The sequence below is a fragment of the Pecten maximus genome, chromosome 5, assembly GCF_902652985.1.
Source record: "Pecten maximus chromosome 5, xPecMax1.1, whole genome shotgun sequence".
Taxonomy (NCBI): Eukaryota; Metazoa; Mollusca; class Bivalvia; order Pectinida; family Pectinidae; genus Pecten; species Pecten maximus.
Window position 1 is genome coordinate 14,118,969 of NC_047019.1, and position 25,432 is coordinate 14,144,400.

At 35.9% G+C, this 25,432-nt stretch overlaps 1 protein-coding gene across 1 annotated transcript; it reads right to left on the reverse strand.

Moving 5' to 3' along the window:
* Positions 1–190: 190 nt before the first annotated feature.
* On the reverse strand, positions 191–25,432 carry LOC117327242 (tryptophan 5-hydroxylase 1-like). Its single transcript, XM_033884141.1, has 14 exons — positions 25,126–25,432; positions 24,454–24,860; positions 21,410–21,529; positions 19,966–20,170; positions 19,139–19,248; positions 18,862–18,929; positions 15,850–15,900; positions 7,382–7,480; positions 6,792–6,838; positions 6,002–6,137; positions 5,376–5,502; positions 4,902–4,997; positions 4,289–4,422; positions 191–3,188 (listed from the first exon to the last, which is right to left on the reverse strand). The coding sequence occupies exons 2-14, from the start codon at positions 24,622–24,624 to the stop codon at positions 2,966–2,968; spliced, it is 1,587 nt and encodes a 528-aa protein (XP_033740032.1). The 5' UTR covers positions 24,625–24,860; positions 25,126–25,432; the 3' UTR covers positions 191–2,965.

Below are 25,432 nucleotides of genomic sequence, written 5' to 3' on the forward strand. Positions count from 1 at the left end.
GAATGTTGGTTTATGTGGGTGTGTGGCCATTCTGCACTTAATAATGTACTTTTATATTGACAGATCATATTAACGACCCTTTTCTAAAGACATGATCAACACTTCCTTGTCTCGTTCATTTCCATTCTGTCCGCATGTTATTGCTATAGACACCAGTGTCATGTTCATATCAGTAAGTCGATACAATGGAGCTGTTGCGAATATACATTTATTAACATAATTAGACTTAATAACATGGATGAAGTAATATATAATGCTCATTAACATGTCATGTTGTGTTAACCGTTTTCAGGACAATGTGACGTACACCCGTTAGGGTATCAACTGGTAGTGTTAATTAAATCTTTATTGGATCTGTTGTGACGTGAGAGTGTCCACGGCCTATAACTGACCACATGTCGTCAGATGTGGTTTGACACGATAACAACTGACATTAATATACACATGTATATTGGGAAACTGGTGCTAACAATATCTGACGATGGTCCGCTTGACCAATCGTTTAAAGTTATATTATCCTCTGTACAAAGTGAGACAATTGAACATGTACTATATACAAATCGATTTCTGACTATACTCGAACCTACCCCATATCACACCTTAAATTCACTATCTAGAGTTGAATTGAAAAGTACGGAAGCGTATTAGCTAGGGCCACTATAAAAAAATTAAATCGTACGTACGATTTACTAATTCGTACGTACGATTACTAATTCGTACTTACGATTTGCTAAATTATTCTGTCAGTATTAGACTTTGTAGGAGAGTTCCGAGGTAAATCGCACGTACGAATAAGTAAATCGTACGTTCAAATTAGTACGAATTAGTAATCCTTACGTATGGATTAGTAAATCGTACATACGAATTAGTAATCCGTACGTACGAATTAGTAAATCGTACGTACGATTTAATATATTTTGTTGATAGTGGCTCTAATACGCTGCCGTAGAAAAGAAAAGATTAACATTATAGCATTATCTTTCAAAACATACCTTGTCGATTTTCGCTATATTTGTGACATTGTTAGCATGATTTCATTAAAATGCATCAAGAGAGTATTTTATTACACAGCAGGACTGTTTTACCATGTTGTACGACAAACCATGTCATTGATATTTAATGACAAACAATAATGTAGATGGCGATACAACACTTGCCGCCTGAATTTTGCTTTTTTCTTCTACTGATACGAGTTTTGAGATAAAATTCTTTTGGAAATGTGTTTATTTCTCTACTATGGTGATATATATCTGTTTTCTCGAGCGTAATTTCAAGACCAAACTAATGGTAAAATATTTTCTTTATTCTGTCGCGAAGTTTCAATGTTTTGATGGTTTTTAGTGAAAAAGTAGGATACTAAAATGGCTATAAATGCCAAATATTTAAATCATCTTTAGTTCTCTCCAGGAACAAGAAATATGACAAATTGACAAAAAGAAGAACATGTGCGTCGGGTAAGCAAAATCAGATTTGATGGATTTCTGTTTTGATTTGAAAATAATTCATTCCATCATTCTTGAAGATTTAATCAACGTTGCTTGACAATTAGGCTGATTCGACCGATATTTCCGGATAAATGTGCAGTTTTTCAAACAATAACAACAATAGTTTCAACACAAATTGTCAACGATTAAACTGCGTTTAACATATATCTATCAAGCGGACTGTCACTTTCTTCAGCTAAAGAATGAAAGCATCAGACATCCACAATGACCTTTGTCCGTATAGAATGCCTTGCCATAGAATAACATGGTGGGTTCAATAATGCTCTGTTAAATCATCGTTCGGTAGATCGAGAAATGTTGCTTGAGTAGCTAAAATACATCTGCGTCTTTAACTCATACCATGACAAAGAAGAAGTATTGGGTGGCAATGTCGTAAAAGATATACAGGGAATCATTCGTATCTGTTTATATATGTCTGTTCTAAAGACGCTATCTCTCTCTATCTTGTTAGCACTTACACCTGTACTGCCACCCTATATACTGCCACCCAATGATACTATCGCCTACAGCAAAACAATAGGTTAGTTAGTGACTGGTTTACCGTCTACATGACCCCGTCTGTTACCTGCCATTGACAAAAACATTAGGTTAAATACAAGTTTTTCGCCTATGTGACCCCGCCTTTTGCCTGCCAGTCACAAACTCATTAGGTTAGTTACTGGTTTACCGTCTACGTGACTCCGCCTGTTACCTGCCATTGACAAAAACATTCGGTTAAATATTAGTTTACCGCCTACATGACCCCGCCTGTTGCCTGCCAGTGAAAAAAAGCATTAGGTTAAATATTAGTTTACCGCCTACACGACCCCGCCTGTTGCCTGCCAGTCACAAAATCATTAGGTTAGTTACTGGTTTACCGTCTACGTGACTCCGCCTGTTGTTTGTCAGTAATAAAAAAAAATAGTTAATAACTGCGTTACTGCCTACATGACTCCGCCTATTGTCTGCCAGCATAAAAAACCTAGTTGGTTACTGGTTTACTGCCTACATGACTCCGCCTATTGTCTGCCAGCGATATAAAATACCTAGTTAGTTACTGGCTTACTGCCGACATGACCCCGCCTATTGTCTGCCAGCAATACAAACATTTATTTAGTTAAAGGTTTACGCCTAAATGACCCCGCCTATTGTCTGCCAGCGATAACAAATACCAGTCAGTTACTGGTTTATCGCCTACACGACCCCGCCTATCACTAGGTTTCGTCTCATTGTCTCCTGTTCTGTTGGCATAATAAAAACCAGATCTAATTACGTATATAGCTCAGGTGTAGCGTTGACAGATACATCTAGTAGTAAATATGAAATAAAATAACACTTTTATAATATGCACAAATTACTACGGTATCTAAGAAATATATTTTTAAATAATATTTTTCGTTCCGTATTATTTTTCTCCGTGATTTGCTCTGCGTTTCATAGTATCCATCATCATCATCTGTTAATCAATCTTTACAAGCTTGTCATCGTGGTGTTTCTCCTTCCAATCTTTCTGCCTCTTCTTGTTCATTCATGGCAACCTCGAGTTGCTGAAGTCGACGGAGGGCGTCGGAGACGATACATAGGTCGCCCCTAAGCTCGCTGACGGCGTATGCGATACAGCGCGTGTTATTGAGAACGTCCACGGTCTGTGTATACGGGTTGTACCTCACGGCAAACGGACGCTTGATGGTGCAAGCGAATTGTCTGCAATACAATAAAGATATACCATCAAAACTACTGCATAATACAAGGAAATGATTCAATATAAAAAATAAATAACGAGGCAATGAATTTTATTATCGAATGATAACGTTTGACAAGAAGAGTCAATATTTAGATTTATATGTCAATTTACCAACAGTTGAACACAACATATGCGATTTTGAAAGCAGCGAATGGAAAAGAACTTTCTGTTTGTTTCAAATAGAATCGATAAAGCAAATCCAATCGTCGTATGCGAAGACATGTATCTATAATATGTTGCGGGAAATCACAACAAGATACAAAGTGTGATAATGTAGCGTGCACGTAATACGGAAATGGGACGGACATCGTTTGTCTTAAATGGACTTCCGAAAAGGACACGGGCTTGGATATGTTTAGGACATGTTTTTAAATGTGACATTCAAATACTGGTTTACACTAACTATATAAAGCGACTTCCTGTCAAACAAAAATGCGACCAACAGTCCGATAGATACCTGCAATCTTACTCCTCTCTTCTGCGGAAGTAACTATAAACACACCAATTTAACTGTAATACTATTTTAGCGTTTTTTTCTGCTTTTTTCTCCGTTTTTTAATCATTCCGTTAAATTATGACTGTGCTAACTGCTGTGCCCATACATTGTTCTCTATGGCGAGCATTGTGATAGCGACAATGATTGCACCAATTGTAGTTTCTGTACATTGTTTTCTTTGGCGAGCATTGTGATAGCGACAAAGATTGCACCTATAGTTGCTTCTGTACATTGTTTTCTTTGGCGAGCACTGTGATAGCGACAAAGATGCTCTTATTGTAGTTTCTGTACTACTTTCTATGTAAAGCATTGTGATAGCGACAAAGATTGTAGTTATTTTAGATTCTATACAATTTGCTGTTTTCTAAGTAAAGCATTGTGATAATAACAATGATTGCACTTATTGTAGTTTCTTAGCATTATTTTCAATGGAAATAATTGTGATAGCGCAAATTCCTCAGGGGATACATCTCTTTCAATTCTGTTATGCGCTAAACTACTCCAAAATAGGTAAGATGATATTAGAATAAATAGTGTATCTGGCACAAAGTTAATGGTATATACCTCATCCTATCTTTGGCCTCTTCAAAGCTGTCGGTGAAGAAGTATACGTCCTGGAAAGTTGTAATCAAACACTCCTGTTGACACGTTCGGATCGGTTCGAATGGAATCTTCTCAGTTTTACTCGTCAATGCGTGCTGAAGGTCAAGTTATACAATATTGAACGTGGATCTAAATACAGACCAATTACTTATAATTCTTTAATGGTTGATACATTGCATATATAGTCTTGATGTTTCGTGATTGTCTTTGCTTACTTGTCTGGTTCAAAACTAAATAGAAACTGATCGCACTCAATTCAAAACAACAGATTGCGCAGGGAATTAACTAAATACAGTTTAGTGATAAAATCAGATACAAACATTTATGTATAATGCTTGATAACGCTACAGAAAAACAGTTTTGCATGCTACAGTTTTTCGTAAATAACTATTTCACATCGATTTGAATCTCAGATAACGAATTATACAATACACATAAACAGCATACATAAGCTGAAAACTGAATATCAATCTCTTAGTGCCGCCAGGAACCACAAGTGTGGGAATCCACAGAAGAATAATCAGTAAAATCAGTCCTTAACATGTATTTACCTGCTAAATTAGCAATAACTTACCTTTAACTCCCCAATAGAAGAGAGAAGACCCGCACCGTAGGCCCTCAGGTTTCCATCCTGCTTACACAGTCCAAACTCAACCGTGAAAAAATAACACTGCAACATAACAGATTGTCTATTTACAAATGCTCATTGCCCAAAATGTAAAAAAAAAAAGTCTGATTACGTAATTCATTTAAGATCTTCGATTAATCCTCTAACGAAGTATCCAAGAGCATTTCAACTACAGAAAGGAACAAATTTAAACCACTATATGAACCTTGTTTGATTGTGTCTATTGTGTCTTGGTTGCAATAGATCATATACGAAAGCATATACAAAAGTAAACAAAAACAACTATCTGTGAGTTTTATTATGGCTGGTGTTAATCCCAAGTATTTCTGGCAATTAATACCTATGACACAATGCGTATTGTACTCGAAGACACATCTGCAATAGTACTTGTATTTTGGTAGATCACTATGCCCCACTTACCGTTGCTAATTTCTGTACTTCTTCGTCAGAGACCCCGAGTGAAGCCAATCCGAGTTCCTGTGAGAACTGTGCAAAGCTTGGGTCCGCCAATAGGGGCATGTGACCCAGCAATTCATGACAACAATCCCTGGAATATAACATGTCGAAAACATTGTAAGTCTAAAATGTACCTTCTGTGAAATGACATTGTTATAATACTTACTGTTCTTAAGAGGAAAATAACTCGTACCGCGTTTATCAATTATATATTGCAATTCGATAGCTAAGTCAGTTTGAGCGTCGCGGCCACGTAACCTCAGGTGAAGATTTGAGGTGAGTGGTTTGACGCTCCCAAGCCATGTTGGGTTGTGTTTATCGGGAAGCTGAGCAATGGACTGGTCTGTGCTGTCATGGTTGAGTCCATGGGCAAGACTATCCTAATTCATCCGGAGTGCATGCGGCGGGCCTGACATTTACTGTTCAGTTAGGAAGTCACCACCTACTATAGGAAGACCCGCTGCAAAATGGCCCTTGCTGTTCATGGGGCGATAAACCCAGTAAACAAACATGACGCCTCATATTCCTATTATTGATGGGTTTCAAGCCTTTCATATAAGTTCAGTATTTTACGATATTATAATACTTACGGTTCTGGTGTGTAGAACGGATCAGATCTATGACGGATATACTGGGTACAGTGGAACACACGGAATGCTAGTCCAGCCAAAAAGTCACGTGATGAAAGATATCCCGCCACAGGACGTAGCTGGAAACCTGTTCGTTCTGGAAAATACACAGCACAATCTATTACTGGAGAAAATATACAGCACAATCTATTACTGGGGAAAATATACACTACAATCTATTACTGGGGAAAATATACACCACAATCTATTACTGGGGAAAATATACACCACAATCTATTACTGGGGAAAATATACACTACAAACTATTACTGGGGAAAATATACACCACAATCTATTACTGGGGAATAAATCAGAACACTACGGAAATAACCAAAACCAGGCAGTTTTGAAAGCAAGCGAAACATAAAACTCTCTTATTGTATCAATGAGCTGTATTTGAGATTGTAGCAATGCTCATCATATAAGAAATGGATAAGTATGAGCGACTTGTTTCTAAATAAACAATCTTTTTTTTTCTAAATAAGCATTCGACTTGTTTCTAAATAAGTACTTGATATCAGCATTGTTTCCAAATAAGTGTCCGACTAATTTCTAAAGAAACATAGTCTTGTTTCCAAATCCCTTAATATAGAAAAAAATATATGCTTGTACTTTCAATAATAAGTATGTGTAGATGAGCTGAAATAGACATTTCTCTTGATGAAGACGACTCGAAAGCACATTTCTGATGTATATAATGTATCTATAAGAACAGTTTTTACACTTTCTTCCAATGGACGGGTGTACGAACCTTTAAGGAACTCTGATACGTCCTCTAGTTGTGGTAAATTATTTTCTCTGGAATTAAAAATAGAACATATTCAACCCGTTTTCACGACTCTAATGACCTTCCCTATACTTGACTACTGAACGGAAATAACGATCGTAGGTGAGTCGATAATATGGTTGGCTTTTTATTTATCTATTTTAAAATTTGACATTTGCTAGTGTACCTAAAACACAGATTATAGCATTCAAGTGACTGCCACTGCAGGGGTGCAGTTCTGTAGATTTCAATGTTGTTGTTTTTTCAAAAAAAAAAAAAAAAAAAGAAATTTATCAGACAGCAATAAAATTATTTTCACAAGGTAAATATACATACAACCGCTCTGAATAAAAAAAATGCTTATTTCATAACTGCACGGTGTTTCGTCCGTTCAAAACTCAAAGATTGAGGGTGCGAAACGCGAAAACACAGACTGAAAGTCAGGAGAGTCAATTAACGATATTTCAGTAAATTTCGTAATCTTTGGATACTGAAGATATTTTCTTTAAATGATTATTTCCAAAACTTGATAATAGTTGAGGATGGTGTTAGATGATACAGTAAGGTATGTGTACCTGTAGCCACAGTGGTCGATGAGTAGAGGCAGGTTTCGTAGGTACTCCCTACACGCGTGAGATGGATATAACTTCATCAACTCTGAAAATACTGTCCCCCTGTCAACGACAATATATATGCTTTTAAAACATCTAAATACTGTGAACATACTTACTTTGTCGCACTGAAATTTTAGCGCATAACCTAATTTAAGCAGATAAGCGCAAGATAAATCGACGCACTCTCAATACTTGTCGTATAAAGCAATATACAGAAATTGTAATTAGCGTAAAATTTAGCGGAATGATGTCAGCACGGAAATCGCCAAAATAAAATCACCGCTAAAATATGTACGTTTAAAGTAGGTAACATGTACCAACGTACAGTGTCTACACAGAAAAAACGACACTAAGACTACATAAGTAATATAAATATATACATGTACGTAATGTAAGTGACAACACAACATAATCTTTATAGTTACCCTCTCTGTTACCGATACATATGGACAAACTATACTAACCCTAAAACATAAAGTCACATTGTCAATATCAACCCAAAAAACCTACAGTGTTATTGCAAATCAGCCCACAAGGAAAAATTGTACTAACTAGCTTAATTGATAAAGGAAAGAATATCATGCTATCAACCCACGACAAGACACAATCCTCGTATACAAACAATGACATTTATAACACAATAACAACATACCGCGACAAAATAATGCATTTTTACACAAGGGCAGACTAAAACAAAGTACTAACTCGTAATAAAAAAAAAACCATAAAAAAACAACATAGCTTCAACCCGAGGTGATAATACATCACAGTTTCAACACATAAGGAGAAAATACATCACAGCTGAATTGCACAAGAAAATCTCACATCACTGCTTTAACACACAAATATAGAACATTCCAGCTTCAACACACAAATAGAGTACATCACAGCTTCAACACACAGAGTACATCACAGCTTCAACACACAAATAGAGTACATCACAGCTTCAACACACAAATAGAGTACATCACAGCTTCAACACACAAACAGAGTACATCACAGCTTCAACACACAAATAGAGTACATCACAGCTTCAACACACAAATAGAGTACATCACAGCTTCAACACACAAATAGAGTACATCACAGCTTCAACACACAAACAGAGTACATCACAGCTTCAACACACAAACAGAGTACATCACAGCTTCAACACACAAATAGAGTACATCACAGCTTCAACACACAAATAGAGTACATCACAGCTTCAACACACAAACAGAGTACATCACAGCTTCAACACACAAACAGAGTACATCACAGCTTTAATACACAAATAGAGTACATCACAGCTTCAACACACAAACAGAGTACATCACAGCTTTAATACACAAATAGAGTACATCACAGCTTCAACATACAAATAGAGTACATCACAGCTTCAACACACACATAGAGTACATTCCAGCTTCAACACACAAATAGAGTACATCACAGCTTCAACACACAAATAGAGTACATCACAGCTTCAACACACAAATAGAGTACATTCCAGCTTCAACACACAAATAGAGTACATCACAGCTTCAACACACAAATAGAGTACATCACAGCTTCAACACACAGAGTACATCACAGCTTCAACACACAAATAGAGTACATCACAGCTTCAACACACAAATATAGTACATTCCAGCTTCAACACACAATGCGAGAATATATAGCAGCTTCAACACAAAGAGAAAATATATCACAGCTTCAACACAGAGAAAATATATCACAGCTTCAACACAGAGAAAACATATCACAGCTTCAACACACAAATAGAGTACATCACAGCTTCAACACACAAATAGAGTACATCACAGCTTCAACACACAAATATAGTACATCACAGCTTCAACACACAAATATAGTACATTCCAGCTTCAACATACAAATAGAATACATCACAGCTTCAACACACAAATATAGTACATTCCAGCTTCAACACACAAATAGAGTACATCACAGCTTCAACACACAAATAGAGTACATCACAGCTTCAATACACAAATAGAGTACATCACAGCTTCAACACACAAATAGAGTACATCACAGCTTCAACACACAAATAGAGTACATCACAGCTTCAACACACAAATAGAGTACATCACAGCTTCAACACACAAATAGAGTACATCACAGCTTCAACACACAAATAGAGTACATTCCAGCTTCAACACACAAATAGAGTACATCACAGCTTCAACACACAAATAGAGTACATCACAGCTTCAACACACAAATAGAGTACATCACAGCTTCAACACACAAACAGAGTACATCACAGCTTCAACACACAAATAGAGTACATCACAGCTTCAACACACAATGCGAGAATATATAGCAGCTTCAACACAGAGAAAATATATCACAGCTTCACCACACAAATAGAGTACATCACAGCTTCAATACACAAATAGAGTACATCACAGCTTCAACACACAAATAGAGTACATCACAGCTTTAACACACAAATAGAGTACATCACAGCTTCAACACACAAATAGAGTACATCACAGCTTCAATACACAAATAGAGTACATCACAGCTTCAATACACAAATAGAGTACATCACAGCTTCAACACACAAATAGAGTACATTCCAGCTTTAATACACAAATAGAGTACATCACAGCTTCAACACACAAATAGAGTACATCACAGCTTCAATACACAAATAGAGTACATCACAGCTTCAACCACAAATAGAACATTCACAGTCAACAAAATAGATCAATCACAAGCTCACACAAAATAGTACATCAGTTCAACAACAAGTACTTCCAGTAAACAATAGAGCACCACAGCTTAATACACAAATAGTACATAACAGCTTAATGACAAAGAGTACATCACAGCTTCAACCACAATAAGTACATCACACTGTATACACAAATAAGTACTATCACAGCTAATACAACAATAGAGACTCACAGCTCAAAACAATGAGTACATCACAGCTTCAACACAATAGGCAGACATCAGTAAACACAAATAGTAGTAACTCAGCTTAAAACAAAAAACATCACAGTTAAAACAAAAGAGACATCACAGCTTCAACACCAATAAGTACATCACAGTTTCAACACAAAGGTACATCACAGTAAACACATACATATCACAGCTGAATCACAAGAAACTTACATCACGCTTAACACACACATAGGAGTTAAATAACAAGCTTTCAACACACAAATAAGTACATCCAGCTTCAACACACAACGAGAGATAATCACAGCTTCAACACAAAAAATAGTCATCACAGCTTCAAACACAGAAAGATAATCACAGCTTTAATACACAGAAACAGTACTATCACAGCTTCACACACAGAGTAAACAGTTAATCACAAGCGTCATCACACTTAAAGACAAAATAAGTACATCAGCTTTCCAACACAAATAGCAGTACATCACAGCTTCAAACACAGAGTAAACATCACAGCTTAATACACAAAAGAGTACATCACAGCTTCAACACACAAATAGAGTACATCACAGCTTAAACACAAGAGAATAATCACAGCTTCAACACAAATAGATAATATTCAAGCTTCAACACAAGAGTAATCACAGCTTCAATACACAAATAATATCACCACGCTTCAACACAAACAAATAAGTAATCACAGCTTCAACACAAAAAGATATCACAGCTTTAACCACACAAATAGAGTACATCACAGCTTTAACCACAAATAGAGTACATCACAGCTTCAACACACAAATCGAGAATACCTATCAGCCGCTTCAACACAGCGAAATATAGTACATTCACAGCTTTCCAACACACAATAGGGTAAATTCACAGGCTTCAACACACAAATAGAGTACCCTCACAGCTTTCAACAACAAATAGGAGTACATCAACAGCTTTCCTCAATACACAAATAGAGTAACATCACAGCATTCAACGAACACAACAATAGAGTACATTCACAGCTTCAACACCACAATAGAGTACATCACAGACTTCAACACAACACATAGAGTACATCACAGCTTCAACACCCACATATCAGTACATTCACCAGCTTTCAACTACACAAATAGAGTTACATCATCCAGCCTTCAACCACACAATAGAGTACAGCCACAGCTTCAACACACCAATGAGTACACTCACAGCTTCAATCACAAATAGAGTACATTCCTAGCCTTTCATACACACAAATAGCAGTACATCCCAGCTTCAACACACAACTAGAGTACATCACAGCTTATACACAATAGAGTACAATCACAACACGCGATCTAACACACAACAAATAGAGTACATCACAGCTTTAAACACAAATAGCGTAATCACCGCTTCAACACCAAATAGAGTACATCCAGCTTTAATACACAAAATAAGAGTACACCCACCAGCTTCAACACACAAATAGAGTACATCACCGCTTTCAACACACCAAATAGAGGTACATCCACTAGCTTCAACACACCAACTACAGTACAAAAATTTTCCCACAGCTTCATACACACCTTAATAGGGTACTCACAGCTTTTCAACACACAAATAGAGGTACATCACAGGCTTCAACACACAAATAGAGTTACATCAACAAGCTTTCAACACACAAATACGAGTACATCACAGCTTCAACACACAAATAGAGTACTATCACAGCCTTCAACACACAAATAGAGTACTATCACCAGCTTCATCACACAATAGATTACAATCACAAGCTTCAACCACACAAATAGAGTACTATCACAAGCTTCAACACACAAATAGAGTTACCATCACAGCTTTCAATCACACAAATAGAGTAACATCACAGCTTCAACACACAAATAGAGTACATCACCAGCTTCAACACACAAATAGAGTACATCACAGCTTCAACACACAAATAGAGTACATCACAGCTTCAACACACAAATAGAGTACATTCACAGCTTCAACACACAAATAGAGTACATCACAGCTTCAACACACAAATAGAGTACACCACAGCTTCAACACACAAATAGCAGTACCATCACAGCTCAACACACAATACAGTACATCACAGCTTCAACACACAACATAGAGTACATCACAGCTTCACACACAATAGAGTACATCACAGCTTCAACACACAAAGAGTACATCACAGCTTTAATACACAATAGAGTACATCACAGCTTCAACACACAAATAGAGTACATCACAGCTTTAACACAACAATAGAGTACATCACAGCTTCAACACAAATAGAGTACATCACAGCTTCAACATACAAATAGAGTACATCACAGCTTCAACACACAAATATAGTACATCACAGCTTCAACACACAAATAGAGTACATCACAGCTTCAACACACAAATAGAGTACATCACAGCTTCAATACACAAATAGAGTACATCACAGCTTCAACACACAAATACAGTACATCACAGCTTCAACACACAAATAGAGTACATCACAGCTTCAACACACAAATAGAGTACATCACAGCTTCAACACACAAATAGAGTACATCACAGCTTCAACACACAAATAGAGTACATCACAGCTTCAACACACAAATAGAGTACATTCACAGCTTCAACACACAAATAGAGTACATCACAGCTTCAACACACAAATAGAGTACATCACAGCTTCAACACACAAATAGAGTACATCACAGCTTCAACACACAAATAGAGTACATCACAGCTTCAACACACAAATAGAGTACATCACAGCTTCAACACACAATGCGAGAATATATCAGCAGCTTCAACACAGAGAAAATATATCACAGCTTCACCACACAAATAGAGTACATCACAGCTTCAATACACAAATAGATTACATCACAGCTTCAACACACAAATAGAGTACATTCCAGCTTCAACACACAAATAGAGTACATCACAGCTTCAACACACAAATAGAGTACATCACAGCTTCAATACACAAATAGAGTACATCACAGCTTCAATACACAAATAGAGTACATCACAGCTTCAACACACAAATAGAGTACATTCCAGCTTTAATACACAAATAGAGTACATCACAGCTTCAACACACAAATAGAGTACATCACAGCTTCAATACACAAATAGAGTACATCACAGCTTCAACACACAAATAGAGTACATTCCAGCTTCAACACACAAATAGAGTACATCACAGCTTCAACACACAAATAGAGTACATCACAGCTTCAATACACAGAGTACATTCCAGCTTTAATACACAAATAGAGTACATCACAGCTTTAATACACAAATAGAGTACATCACAGCTTCAACACACAAATAGAGTACATCACAGCTTCAACACACAAATACAGTACATCACAGCTTTAATACACAAATAGAGTACATCACAGCTTTAATACACAAATAGAGTACATCACAGCTTCAACACACAAATAGAGTACATTCACAGCTTTAATACACAAATAGAGTACATCACAGCTTTAATACACAAATAGAGTACATCACAGCTTCAACACACAAATAGAGTACATCACAGCTTCAACACACAAATAGAGTACATTCCAGCTTCAACACACAAATAGAGTACATTCCAGCTTCAACACACAAATAGAGTACATCACAGCTTCAATACACAAATAGAGTACATCACAGCTTCAACACACAAATAGAGTACATCACAGCTTCAACACACAAATAGAGTACATCACAGCTTCAACACACAAATAGAGTACATCACAGCTTCAACACACAAATACAGTACATCACAGCTTTAATACACAAATAGAGTACATCACAGCTTTAATACACAAATAGAGTACACCACAGCTTCAATACACAAATAGAGTACATCATAGCTTTAATACACAAATAGAGTACATTCCAGCTTCAACACACAATGCGAGAATATATAGCAGCTTCAACACAGAGAAAATATATCACAGCTTCAATACACAAATAGAGTACATCACAGCTTCAACACACAAATAGAGTACATCACAGCTTCAACACACAAATAGAGTACATCACAGCTTCAACACACAAATAGAGTACATCACAGCTTCAACACACAAATAGAGTACATCACAGCTTCAACACACAAATACAGTACATCACAGCTTTAATACACAAATACAGTACATCACAGCTTCAACACACAAATAGAGTACATCACAGCTTCAACACACAAATAGAGTACATCACAGCTTTAATACACTAACAGAGTACATCACAGCTTCAACACACAAATACAGTACACCACAGCTTCAATACACAAATACAGTACATCACAGCTTCAACACACAAATAGAGTACATCACAGCTTCAACACACAAATAGAGTATATCACAGCTTTAATACACAAATAGAGTATATCACAGCTTCAACACACAAATAGAGTATATCACAGCTTTAATACACAAATAGAGTATATCACAGCTTTAATACACAAATACAGTACATCACAGCTTCAACACACAGAGTACATCACAGCTTCAACACACAAATAGAGTACATCACAGCTTCAACACACAAAGTACATCACAGCTTCAACACACAAATATAGTACATCACAGCTTTAATACACAAATATAGTACATCACAGCTTCAACACACAGAGTACATCACAGCTTCAACACACAAATATAGTACATCACAGCTTTAATACACAAATAGAGTACATCACAGCTTCAACACACAAATAGAGTACATCACAGCTTCAACACACAGAGTACATCACAGCTTCAACACACAAATAGAGTACATCACAGCTTTAATACACAAATAGAGTATATCACAGCTTCAACACACAAATAGAGTACATTCCAGCTTCAACACACAAATAGAGTACATCACAGCTTCAACACACAAATAGAGTACACCACGGCTTTAATACACAAATAGAGGAGTACATCACAGCTTCAACACACAAATAGAGGAGTACATCACAGCTTCAACACACAAACAGAGTACATCACAGCTTTAACACACAAATAGAGTACATCACAGCTTCAACACACAAATAGAGTACATCACAGCTTCAACACACAAATAGAGTACATCACAGCTTCAACACACAAATAGAGTACATCACAGCTTCAACACACAAATAGAGTACATCACAGCTTCAACACACAAATAGAGTACACCACAGCTTCAACACACAAATTAGAGTACATCACAGCTTCAACATACAAATTAGAGTACATCACAGCTTCAATACACAAATAGAGTACACCACAGCTTCAACACACAAACAGAGTACATCACAGCTTCAACACACAAATAGAGTACATCACAGCTTCAACACACAAATAGAGTACATCACAGCTTCAACACACAAATAGAGTACATCACAGCTTCAACACACAATGCGAGAATATATAGCAGCTTCAACACAGAGAAAATATATCACAGCTTCAACACACAAATATAGTACATCACAGCTTTAACACGTAAGGAGGGAATAAAACACTGTTTCAACATACAAGGAGAGTATAACAATAAGTGATATAACTTACCATGTACTCACTTCCTCTGTGGTATACTCCACCCTTGGGATAGGTTGGCCACTGGTAAAGGGGGAAAAGTATAAAGAAAGGTACAACGAATATCTTGTAGCAGAGTTTCGTCAAATTATTGATTTCTATGACATGACTATGATTTAGCTATAAGTTTACGAGGGGTTAAAATCAGTGAATTGATGCGCATTTCGGAACGATACAATGGTAGATTTAGATAATGGCAAAGACATCCAAATTCTAGTTATCTTTTTATTTTAGGAAAAATAATACGATATTGTTTCCGTAAACTCAAATCCTAGCTTTGTTTGAAATATGATGTCATAAAAATGAAGTAAGAATAACTCGTAATCAAAGCAGAATTCATTGCTATGTAAATAACTCTCCAATTTGTACTGCGCATGATTCAAACTACTTCACTTTCAAACAAACAAAGGAAAAATGTTCTTGTCAATGTATGCCTATTATACCAACAAACTATCACAACAAGTTTGTAATCAGGAAAGCTATCGGAATATTCAGTACGCGACAACCGAAGTTTCCTATCGATTTCCGTAGGTACACGGCTTTGTGTAGATCAGAATTGACAGTGCATTGAAACGTTTGTAAATGCTGAACAACGACGTATTTGTCTTTGCTGCACACGCCTTTATACGTCGATATCTGTTATACAGCTAGATTAATCTGTCGTGTATATGCCGAATCAGGAATGGTCATTTTAGGACGTTTGTGATGCAAAGTTTCAAATAATCCAAGATAGGAAGGCATGAAAACCAAAATTGGATTGAACAACTTTTAAAATATATAAGGGAAGGTGAAATTTGATGAGAAGTCCTTCTCATATCATTGTAGTATGAGAGATTTATATTGTCCGTAGTGTTGCAGTATCAAACGTATGTTCTCCTTGTGGAGCAGTGATATACGTGTAAATGATTTACCAAAACATGTATCTATAAATAACAATTAACAAAGGTATTCGGGACAGAAAGTACTGAGTAATAAGATTTCATCATACAAATAATCCCGTCTTTTAGGACTTATCAGTACATGTACTTCTATAGGCCAAAAGTGTTGACACCCATAACAGAAATATCAAAATGGGACCTAAAAATTATACAACAAAAATATGGATTATCGTCATTTTCGGATATTGATAGTTTGAGAACATGAAATACAGATGTTTATTCTGAAAACGTGTTAGTAGTCGCATAAAAACAATCGGGGCTTGCATGGTTACAGCAAGTCGTTGAGGATTAACAATGTACAAGGACAACCAGTAGGCTAGGTATTCTATACACCATAAAACAATAGATATACAGAGAGATAAGCTCTAAAGATTTGAATCTGTATAGTGCAAGACATTCCCAGAATATTATTCCAGTTTAATAAAGTGTGTGACGAATATCTGTCTTTATGGTCATTTCCAAGAGTCAATTAAAATTTACGTTTATGATCACATTCTAATTAAAAAAAAAGATCTAATAAGCAAATCATCCGCTTTCTTCCACGATTATTATCGGTGGTGCTGATAAATGAATCAAAGAGTAAGTTACATAGATAATGTGTAGTTTGTTTTGCTGAATAATATACCAATTTGTCCTCCTTGGAGATCAGTGAGCTTAATGTTACTTATTTAAATGGAATTCTGTGAATGTTTGTTTTACAATTTTTTGTTCTTTGCGAAGGTGGCTTTTCTGTAGTCTTTACAACCAAGTCAACAGCGTATTGGACACATATTTTGAATATTGCCAAGAATATTGTCTCTATGTTACCGGCTATTTCTGAAAAAAAAATGTTCACGCTTGACTAAACGCCGATTACCTAAGGCGGGTGACGTAACCTAAATATACACGGGACGTGGTTGAATGTCACAGAAGCAACCAAACTCGACGTTGCATACTCTGTGTCTAACCCCGTACGCGAAATCTATGAATAGAAATGTGCATCGATTGCCTAAAAGCCAATAAATATGGATGAGGTTGGGGCAGGGAGGACGAGCTGAGCCCGGCCCGAACCCAACAGAGGCCAATTACATCAAACTAAAGCAATTGTAAACCTTACATTCAGATAGCCCAATCATGCATATATAACTCGACGGGGATCTCATTTTATTCCGTTTTATATCTGACCAAATCTCGGTGTACAAAAATAGGAGAGTTTGACGACAAAAATACATTGGACTCAGCAAATTTCTTTTTCATTCCTTTGTATTAAAGACGTACAGCACACTTTTGCGTCGTTACAAATCACACACATATATATATATATAGATTGTGTTTATTCAAAATGACAACCAGTTCACACAAACACAGACAGGAGGGGAGAATGGAGATGGAGAGAAAGAAAGAGAAATAAAAAGACAACGATATTTGAATAAATTCTATTCGTCACATCTCAGAGTGCGATGCTCCTTTATTAGCAGTGTTATTGAAATTCATAGGAAAATAATAAAACTCTGATCGTCATGGTAACGGACTAATCACCCAAAATCCCTAAGATTTGCCCTTCCTGTCACGTGACATTTCGCGTTCTATATGACGCATTTGCTAGATGTTAATTATACATGTAATACCAATTTAAAGGTTTACAGAAGAACCACTCTTTCAATAGATATCAGACTGTGTCCCAAGAATGGTATCATTGTCAGCATACTATAATTGTATAAATAATTACCACAGCAATTTAATACATTATGAATATAGCTTATCAACCACTTTGTGAAATCACTGAAATGAGTACTGTAAGATACACTGCACTTTGTTAATGGAAACAAAATTTCATTTTAGAAATTGCTAATAAGACTTAATTTTACAGTTCTGGATAGCCACACCATGAGTATTGATTTCACAATTCCTGTACTTAATACCACATCGTCCCTATAAAACGAAAGGAAACTTCCAATTTCCTTGAGATACAATGTATATAATTGAGGAAAGCAAAACCGTAGCTTCAACAAGCCGACACACTGCAAGTCATTTACCCAAAAAGAGCACACACACTCAATATACTTACTATTTGTATTCCATGGCGATATCTGCGAAGTACTTCCGCCTCTGTCTATACACTTTGTCTTTAAAACCCTGTAAAATGCACATAGCAATGTCAGCGATTTAAACGTCAATTTTGAAGAAATTTTATGCATTTATCCAAACGGCTGGTTTTTACGTTAAAGTACAAATATGGCTATAACAGATATATATATAATTGTGCATTGAAGCTTTTCATTGCCTTTCCATTATGTCTTAATTCAAAATATACTTTGAACGGCCAAACTTTCGATGATACCTACCGGGTGGTCAGCATCCAGTTCAATACCATACATTAGGACGCGATTGGCTGAATGATCAAGGTCAGAAATCTTCTTGGGGAACCATGGCGCGTTAAGAAGCAAATCTTCAGCTAAATACCAACAAGACGTTAAAAACATTTTCAATTTTGTAAACTATCCTTAATAACTTTAACATGTACAGGTATGTAGGTGGTTATATATTTTGTGAACCGGGTATTTTATGAAGGAATATAATAGATAAATGATTGTAATAATTGTTTATATGATAAAGGTACCATATTCTATAGTAACTGAACATATGCCATAGTTACTGAAGAAACAGAAATTTTAAACCGATAAGGGTATATGACGTAGAACTTATCACGCTCCGCTCTATCCTGGTGAGGGTAGAGATCATGGTAACTTAATATACTCCATCCTACTCTATTTGGCGTATATGCCATGGTAACCAACTCTACCCTGAATTGGAGGGCATATATCATTGCAACCGAATAACGTTGTCTTCAACTGATGAGGATAGCTATCATGGTTAGTGAATACACGCCACCCTAAGCTGATCAGGGTAGATGTCATGGTTACCAAACATATTCCTAACTAGTCTTATTTGATGAGTACTGAACACAATCCATCCTTTACTGATGAGGCCGGAAGTCGTGATAACTGATAGGTTCATTTCAAGGTGGCTGAGCACATTCCACCCTTAACTGATCGGGGTTGGTGCCATGGTTACTGGACACCGTGAACTCTTAATTGATGGGTTAAATTGTATGGAAACTAATTCCACCTTTAAGTGATTAGGATAGTTGTCATTGTGACGTGTCTCTTACCTGATGGGGGTAGCCGTATGGAAGGAGCAGGTGAAGGGGGTACGGGCAAGTCGTTGTAACTGATACTAGCGACCTCTTTCTTCAGCCGTTTGATTAGTTCTTCCAGACGAATGTTATCAGTTTCGAGGTCCACGTAAATGTCAAACTCGGAGTCACTTCGCTTTGATTTCCGGGACTCTATATGTACAACGTTGATATGGTTTTCCTGGAATATGTCAAATAATGGCAGTATTGGCATATCGTTCTCATAAACTTATAAGTCTGGCAGTAAATAAAAAGGTTAAGAACACTCCGTTATCTTTGTTTCCTTTAATAAAAATGTCAGTGAATATGAATAATCTTTTAGAGAATGTCGAGACTGGATGCATTGCTTTAAGGCAAAAAATCGAAAACACAATGTAAAACGAATTCAAACATGTATATCAACGTAGGCAAAAAACACTAAGCATTTATGGATTTTCCAGGAGACGCACTAGTGAGTGTCATTTTCTATATGAATAAATAGTTGATAGACAATTACTGGTATATACCGTATAATGATATAATACAACATCATACAGGATTGTTTTTCATCTTTTTAGATTCGTAAATGATGCTAACATGCCAAAACTGTATACATTTAGAGAAGAAAAGGAACACATAAAAATATATTGGAATGAATGTTAGAGAATAGAAAAAATGTATGTTAACAACTGGAAACAGAAGACGTGTGTAGTAGTTATTGTCATTGTCGACACTCCATTGGCTACGTTCATGTTTACTCTATGCACCACTGGAGTATGTCATGACAAAATCGAATGCACACAAAAAGCTCTTTGATTGGTGTTAGGAAAAAGTATCTGACCAATCGCTACTTCTTTTCGAAGATCATAGAGAAGCGACAGCTAGCTCAAAGCCAGTCGAATTTAGGTGGTATGACGATATAGGAATGCGTTTTATGTACATCAAAGAACAAACTATCTTTTTTCGTTTTAGCCACAAGGTGATGGTCAATTTTATAATGACATAGTCCAGGGGTGCATATATCGAAAGTGACCTCAATCACTGGAGTATTGAGGTTGCCTATTGGGAATCACTCAATGTGCTTAAACACTATTAAAATAAATACAGTGTACAGATATTTCATATTGGTTTTGCTAATATTGTGTTCGAATACCACCTTTGCAATTGAACTACATAAGTACTTTAGAGTTGTGCTTTGATGACGATGTTTATTAACTTGACCGAACGTTTCATTTAAGAGATATTAGATTATACACAATATTAATAAAATAAGATTATATAATGTTAAGATCATATAATTTATAAAGAGTCATTCCTAACATATAGCGTATATAAACGTTCAAAAATGTTAAGATCATAAAGAGTCATTCCTAATATATAGCGTATATAAACGTTTAGATGGCTTTAATAAAACCGTATGGTATATGTTTTAAAAGCTCACCTGGAATATCCGGAGGGCCTTGATGAGACACCCGACCTGATTCTGGAGTGTAAATACGATGGACGTGGTTTTACCTAAACCCGACGGACTGTATATTCCGTCTATCTTCTTAAGGTTTTCCTGGTGTAAAATAACCATGGTACATTACAGGTGTGTCACTAATAATACGAGACAAGACTTACAAAACGAAAGAATATATATTTTACCTTTTGCTTTAAAATAACTGTAGTAGAGTGAAATTCTAAATTCAGAGGAAAGAAAGATTTTGAAGGGAACAGAACTAATTTCTGTCAGTCACAATAAGGAAACAAGAATATATTAGCATAGTGTATCGGAGGAGAGCGTTTGATCAGTGTATAAGTTCTAGCCAACGTTCAGTTAAAACTACTAGTGCCTCCATTCCATAGATAGGGGTGTATTTTGAATGACAGCACGACTGTAATGATAGATTGGAAAGTGGAATAAAAGAAAAGAACACTAAGACACGGTTTTGTCATCCTTAAAAATGAGTCTGCTACACAACTATGGTACATCACAGGTATGTCGCAAATGATATGAGACAAAACTCACAAAACGAAAAAATGCAAATGTTACCTTTTTACTTTAAAATAACCATGGCACATACAGGTATGTCACAAATGATATGAGACAAAACTCACAAAACGATATACATAATATAAATTTTACCTTTTACTTTAAAATGATAAGAAATGGGGATAATATGGAACCAACTATTATGTAACACATTCGGTCCTGTTTAAGGGACATTGTGGATTTTCAGGTATAATTTAACACATAACAATGCATTGTTTATTATTGAATGTTAACTGTAAACGCCTTCTTTCGGCGCACTTACATTTCAGCGCCAAGATGAATTTAAGCAGATTCGTACGGTGATAAATTGACGCATCAATAATACTTCGCCCAAAATATTATAATAGCGCTGTCATGATTTAGTGAGCCGTTTAAATAAGTAAATAAGATTATCACCAAAATAAATATGTTTGCAGTACATGTTTGTATTTCGTAATGATAAATATGTATATATTCTGGTATTTAAGTTAAACCAAAGTTTATATGAAATGGCTCCTGGTTAATAAACACAGACACGTCAATACCAAAACTTATGATATAAGTATTTATTTATTCTTATAGGTCTCCTGGCTAACGGCACTAAATGGTCTGTGACATTACCTTGTATAATGAACCCGATATGGTCAACAGTATTAGCACCTCGTGACCTCTGACATTTATGTCACTAAGTGAACACCTATATTTGCATTTATAACAATGAGTTATCCATTAATATAGGTAACACATAATGAAGTGTCATTCCTCACATAGAAAGTTAATATAATACATTCGTTCAATATGAATCGCTACAGAATCTAATTCATTAACGAGTGATATTATTTATCGCTGCTCACTAAATGGTTTTACAGATAACCAATGGCATCATATTGGGAAATTGGTAGCTATGGTAACAACCACCTGTTGATATGGCCATGGTGATCACACATCTACCTGCCAGTATTCCAAATCAAGCTATAGCCGTGTTATTGTACAAGTTGTTTACTAACATCTGATAAAAAAAACCCAGAGAGATGACATTATTATTAAACGCTCTCTGTCACAGTTTTTGTCTTATTGAGGAAAGTATTATATTTGAGGGGAGAAGGCGTTGTACAATGACATTAATCCCTCTTAATGTCATAGGGGGATATTCAGAAAGTCATTATGTCTAATACTAAGAAATACTAATTGTAATTGGAGTAGTTCAGCATATATAGCTGTCACCATATATTTCGTAAACTAACACATCAAACATATCATAAACCCTATGCAGATTAATGTAATATTTAAATATGGATATATACTGGAATTTTTGCTACCCTTCTTTATTTTGTAGTAAAGCGGAGATTTCTCAATAAAACCGTTCTTTTATAGAAAGGCGTTTTGCATATCACTTTCATCCTTTTCAATCACAAAGTTACACGATAATATTATGCAAGTAATTAATCCTGATGGTCATTTGTCAATCAATTTACATATTTGTTTTCTCAAAAGAATAGAAGGAATAGCTTTGAAATAGCTTTGAATTGAATAGTTAGAATTATTGCTGTTAGCAGAATCACGTTATATTTCTTTATCAAACCCGACCTGCCAAAAGACAGTTATGATGGATGGAACTGAAATAAGTTTTTTATGACATATATGTTTTTAGACGATTGGCTTCATGGAAGTTCATAATATGAGGTGATTGTGGCGATAGCTTGAAATACATGATTATTTATATGGAAGGAAGTTTCAATTTTTACACCAAATTTTACTGTTTTATTGGTCTGAAAATGTATTTTTATAATTATTTCTGATAACTGATTTTCTGTTGCTTAGCTACAGATTAGGTGGTTACGGGCTTTCAAATAGTTTCAGTATCCCAAAAAAAACAAAGATAACATATCACATACAATGATTAAGTCCAATTGAAGAAGATAAGAATAAAGTATATTGAATAATGAATTTATCGATAAATATGTACCACTTGACATTTGACATTTTTAAATTCTTAAATAGATAATAATCTTAAAATGAAGCTTTGAAAATTAAACAAATTTTTTGTTGACCAAAACAGTTATTGTTGAATCACATTACCTCCTTCAATTGTAAATAAATAATAAACTTAAAATCAAGTTTAAAAGATCAACAATTTATCATTTTTCGTTGACCATCAAAGCTGATGTTGAATCGCATTACCTCTTTCAACTGAAAGTGGATAATAAACTTAAAATCAAGTTTAGAAAAATTAACAAATTATCATTTTTCGTTGACCATACCATTTCCTGATGACACATGTCCTTCAATTGTAAATGGATAAAGAAATAAAATCAAGTTTAAAAGTCGGCAATTTATCATTTTTAAAGGTGATGTTGTATCACATTCCCTCTTTCAATCGTAAATGGGTAATAAACTTAAAATGAAATTTTGAAAAATTAACAAATTATCATTTTTCGCTTAACAAAACAGTTACTATCGAATCACATTACCTCTAACTCCGCTATCTCGTTCACTGTCGGGGCTGTTATACTCTTACATCTCCGTTTTTGTCGGAACTGTTCCGCTTTGCTAACATCACGTTTCTCTGTCTTTGCATGGACTAATTCTGTTGTGCGGCGTTCTGTTTCTAATCGTCGCTCCATGTCCGTCCGACGGTCCATTTCTGTCCGTCCACAGATGGCTGTCGTCCGTAACGCGGCCTTATAGGCTTCCACACAGTTACCCAGCTTGACGAGTGGGTAGTTCGGACGAAAGAACTTTGGGTTTGGACAGATCCGGATTGAGTTAACAGCGGTCTTGTATACACCAAGTCCAGGTAGTGCTTCTCACAGTACTGACAAATACGCAGAGATCCCTGGAATCAGGCGGTAATGGCTACAGAGACCGGTCCTTGGGTCTGAAAAATATGATAATATTCTTTATATTGGATCAGTTTATCAACTCAGATTGATAGTTTTGCCAAAATTTAACGAGAAAGAGTAAACAAGAGTAAAGGTCGGCATTAAGATCTAAATATTTAAACAAACTCTGAAGCATTTGTCATTCATTACTTTTGAATATGAAATGCGTGTTTGGTATTTAATTCACATTAAGTTTATACATTTTTTTTAAATAGTCGGAGCATAAACATATAATGCGTAAAATAACCAAGGAAACTTTACCTGAATGGGATCCCACTGTTAGCGTAAACTACTGGTCTCCTCTGGCAGCGGTCTGTACGGCAACTGACGGAGTCCTAAAGCACCATCGATAGGATGTTGTCGCTCATTTGCATTTAGATCTGTACTTAAGGCTGTTGGTTTGTGAAGGCGTGTTTATATTTGCTCGTGCAATGCAGGTGTATGACGTGCGCTCCTCGAAGGGTGTACGCAAGCAATATGACGTAGTTATTTTAGTGTTCGCTAGCACTGTTGTATATGGCATGGAGTTAAGATTGTTTACGATATAGTGGGTAGCATTTTAGCCTAT

Coding starts and splice junctions, on each gene's coding strand:
- LOC117327242 (XM_033884141.1), bottom strand. CDS start 24,624: ATGGACCGTCGGACGGACATGGAGCGACGATTAGAAACAGAACGCCGC. Junction 15,901..18,861: donor ATCGCCATGGAATACAAATA/GTAAGTATATTG, acceptor CCCCTTTACCAG/TGGCCAACCTATCCCAAGGG. Junction 5,503..6,001: donor CCGTTCTACACACCAGAACC/GTAAGTATTATA, acceptor GTTATATTCCAG/GGATTGTTGTCATGAATTGC.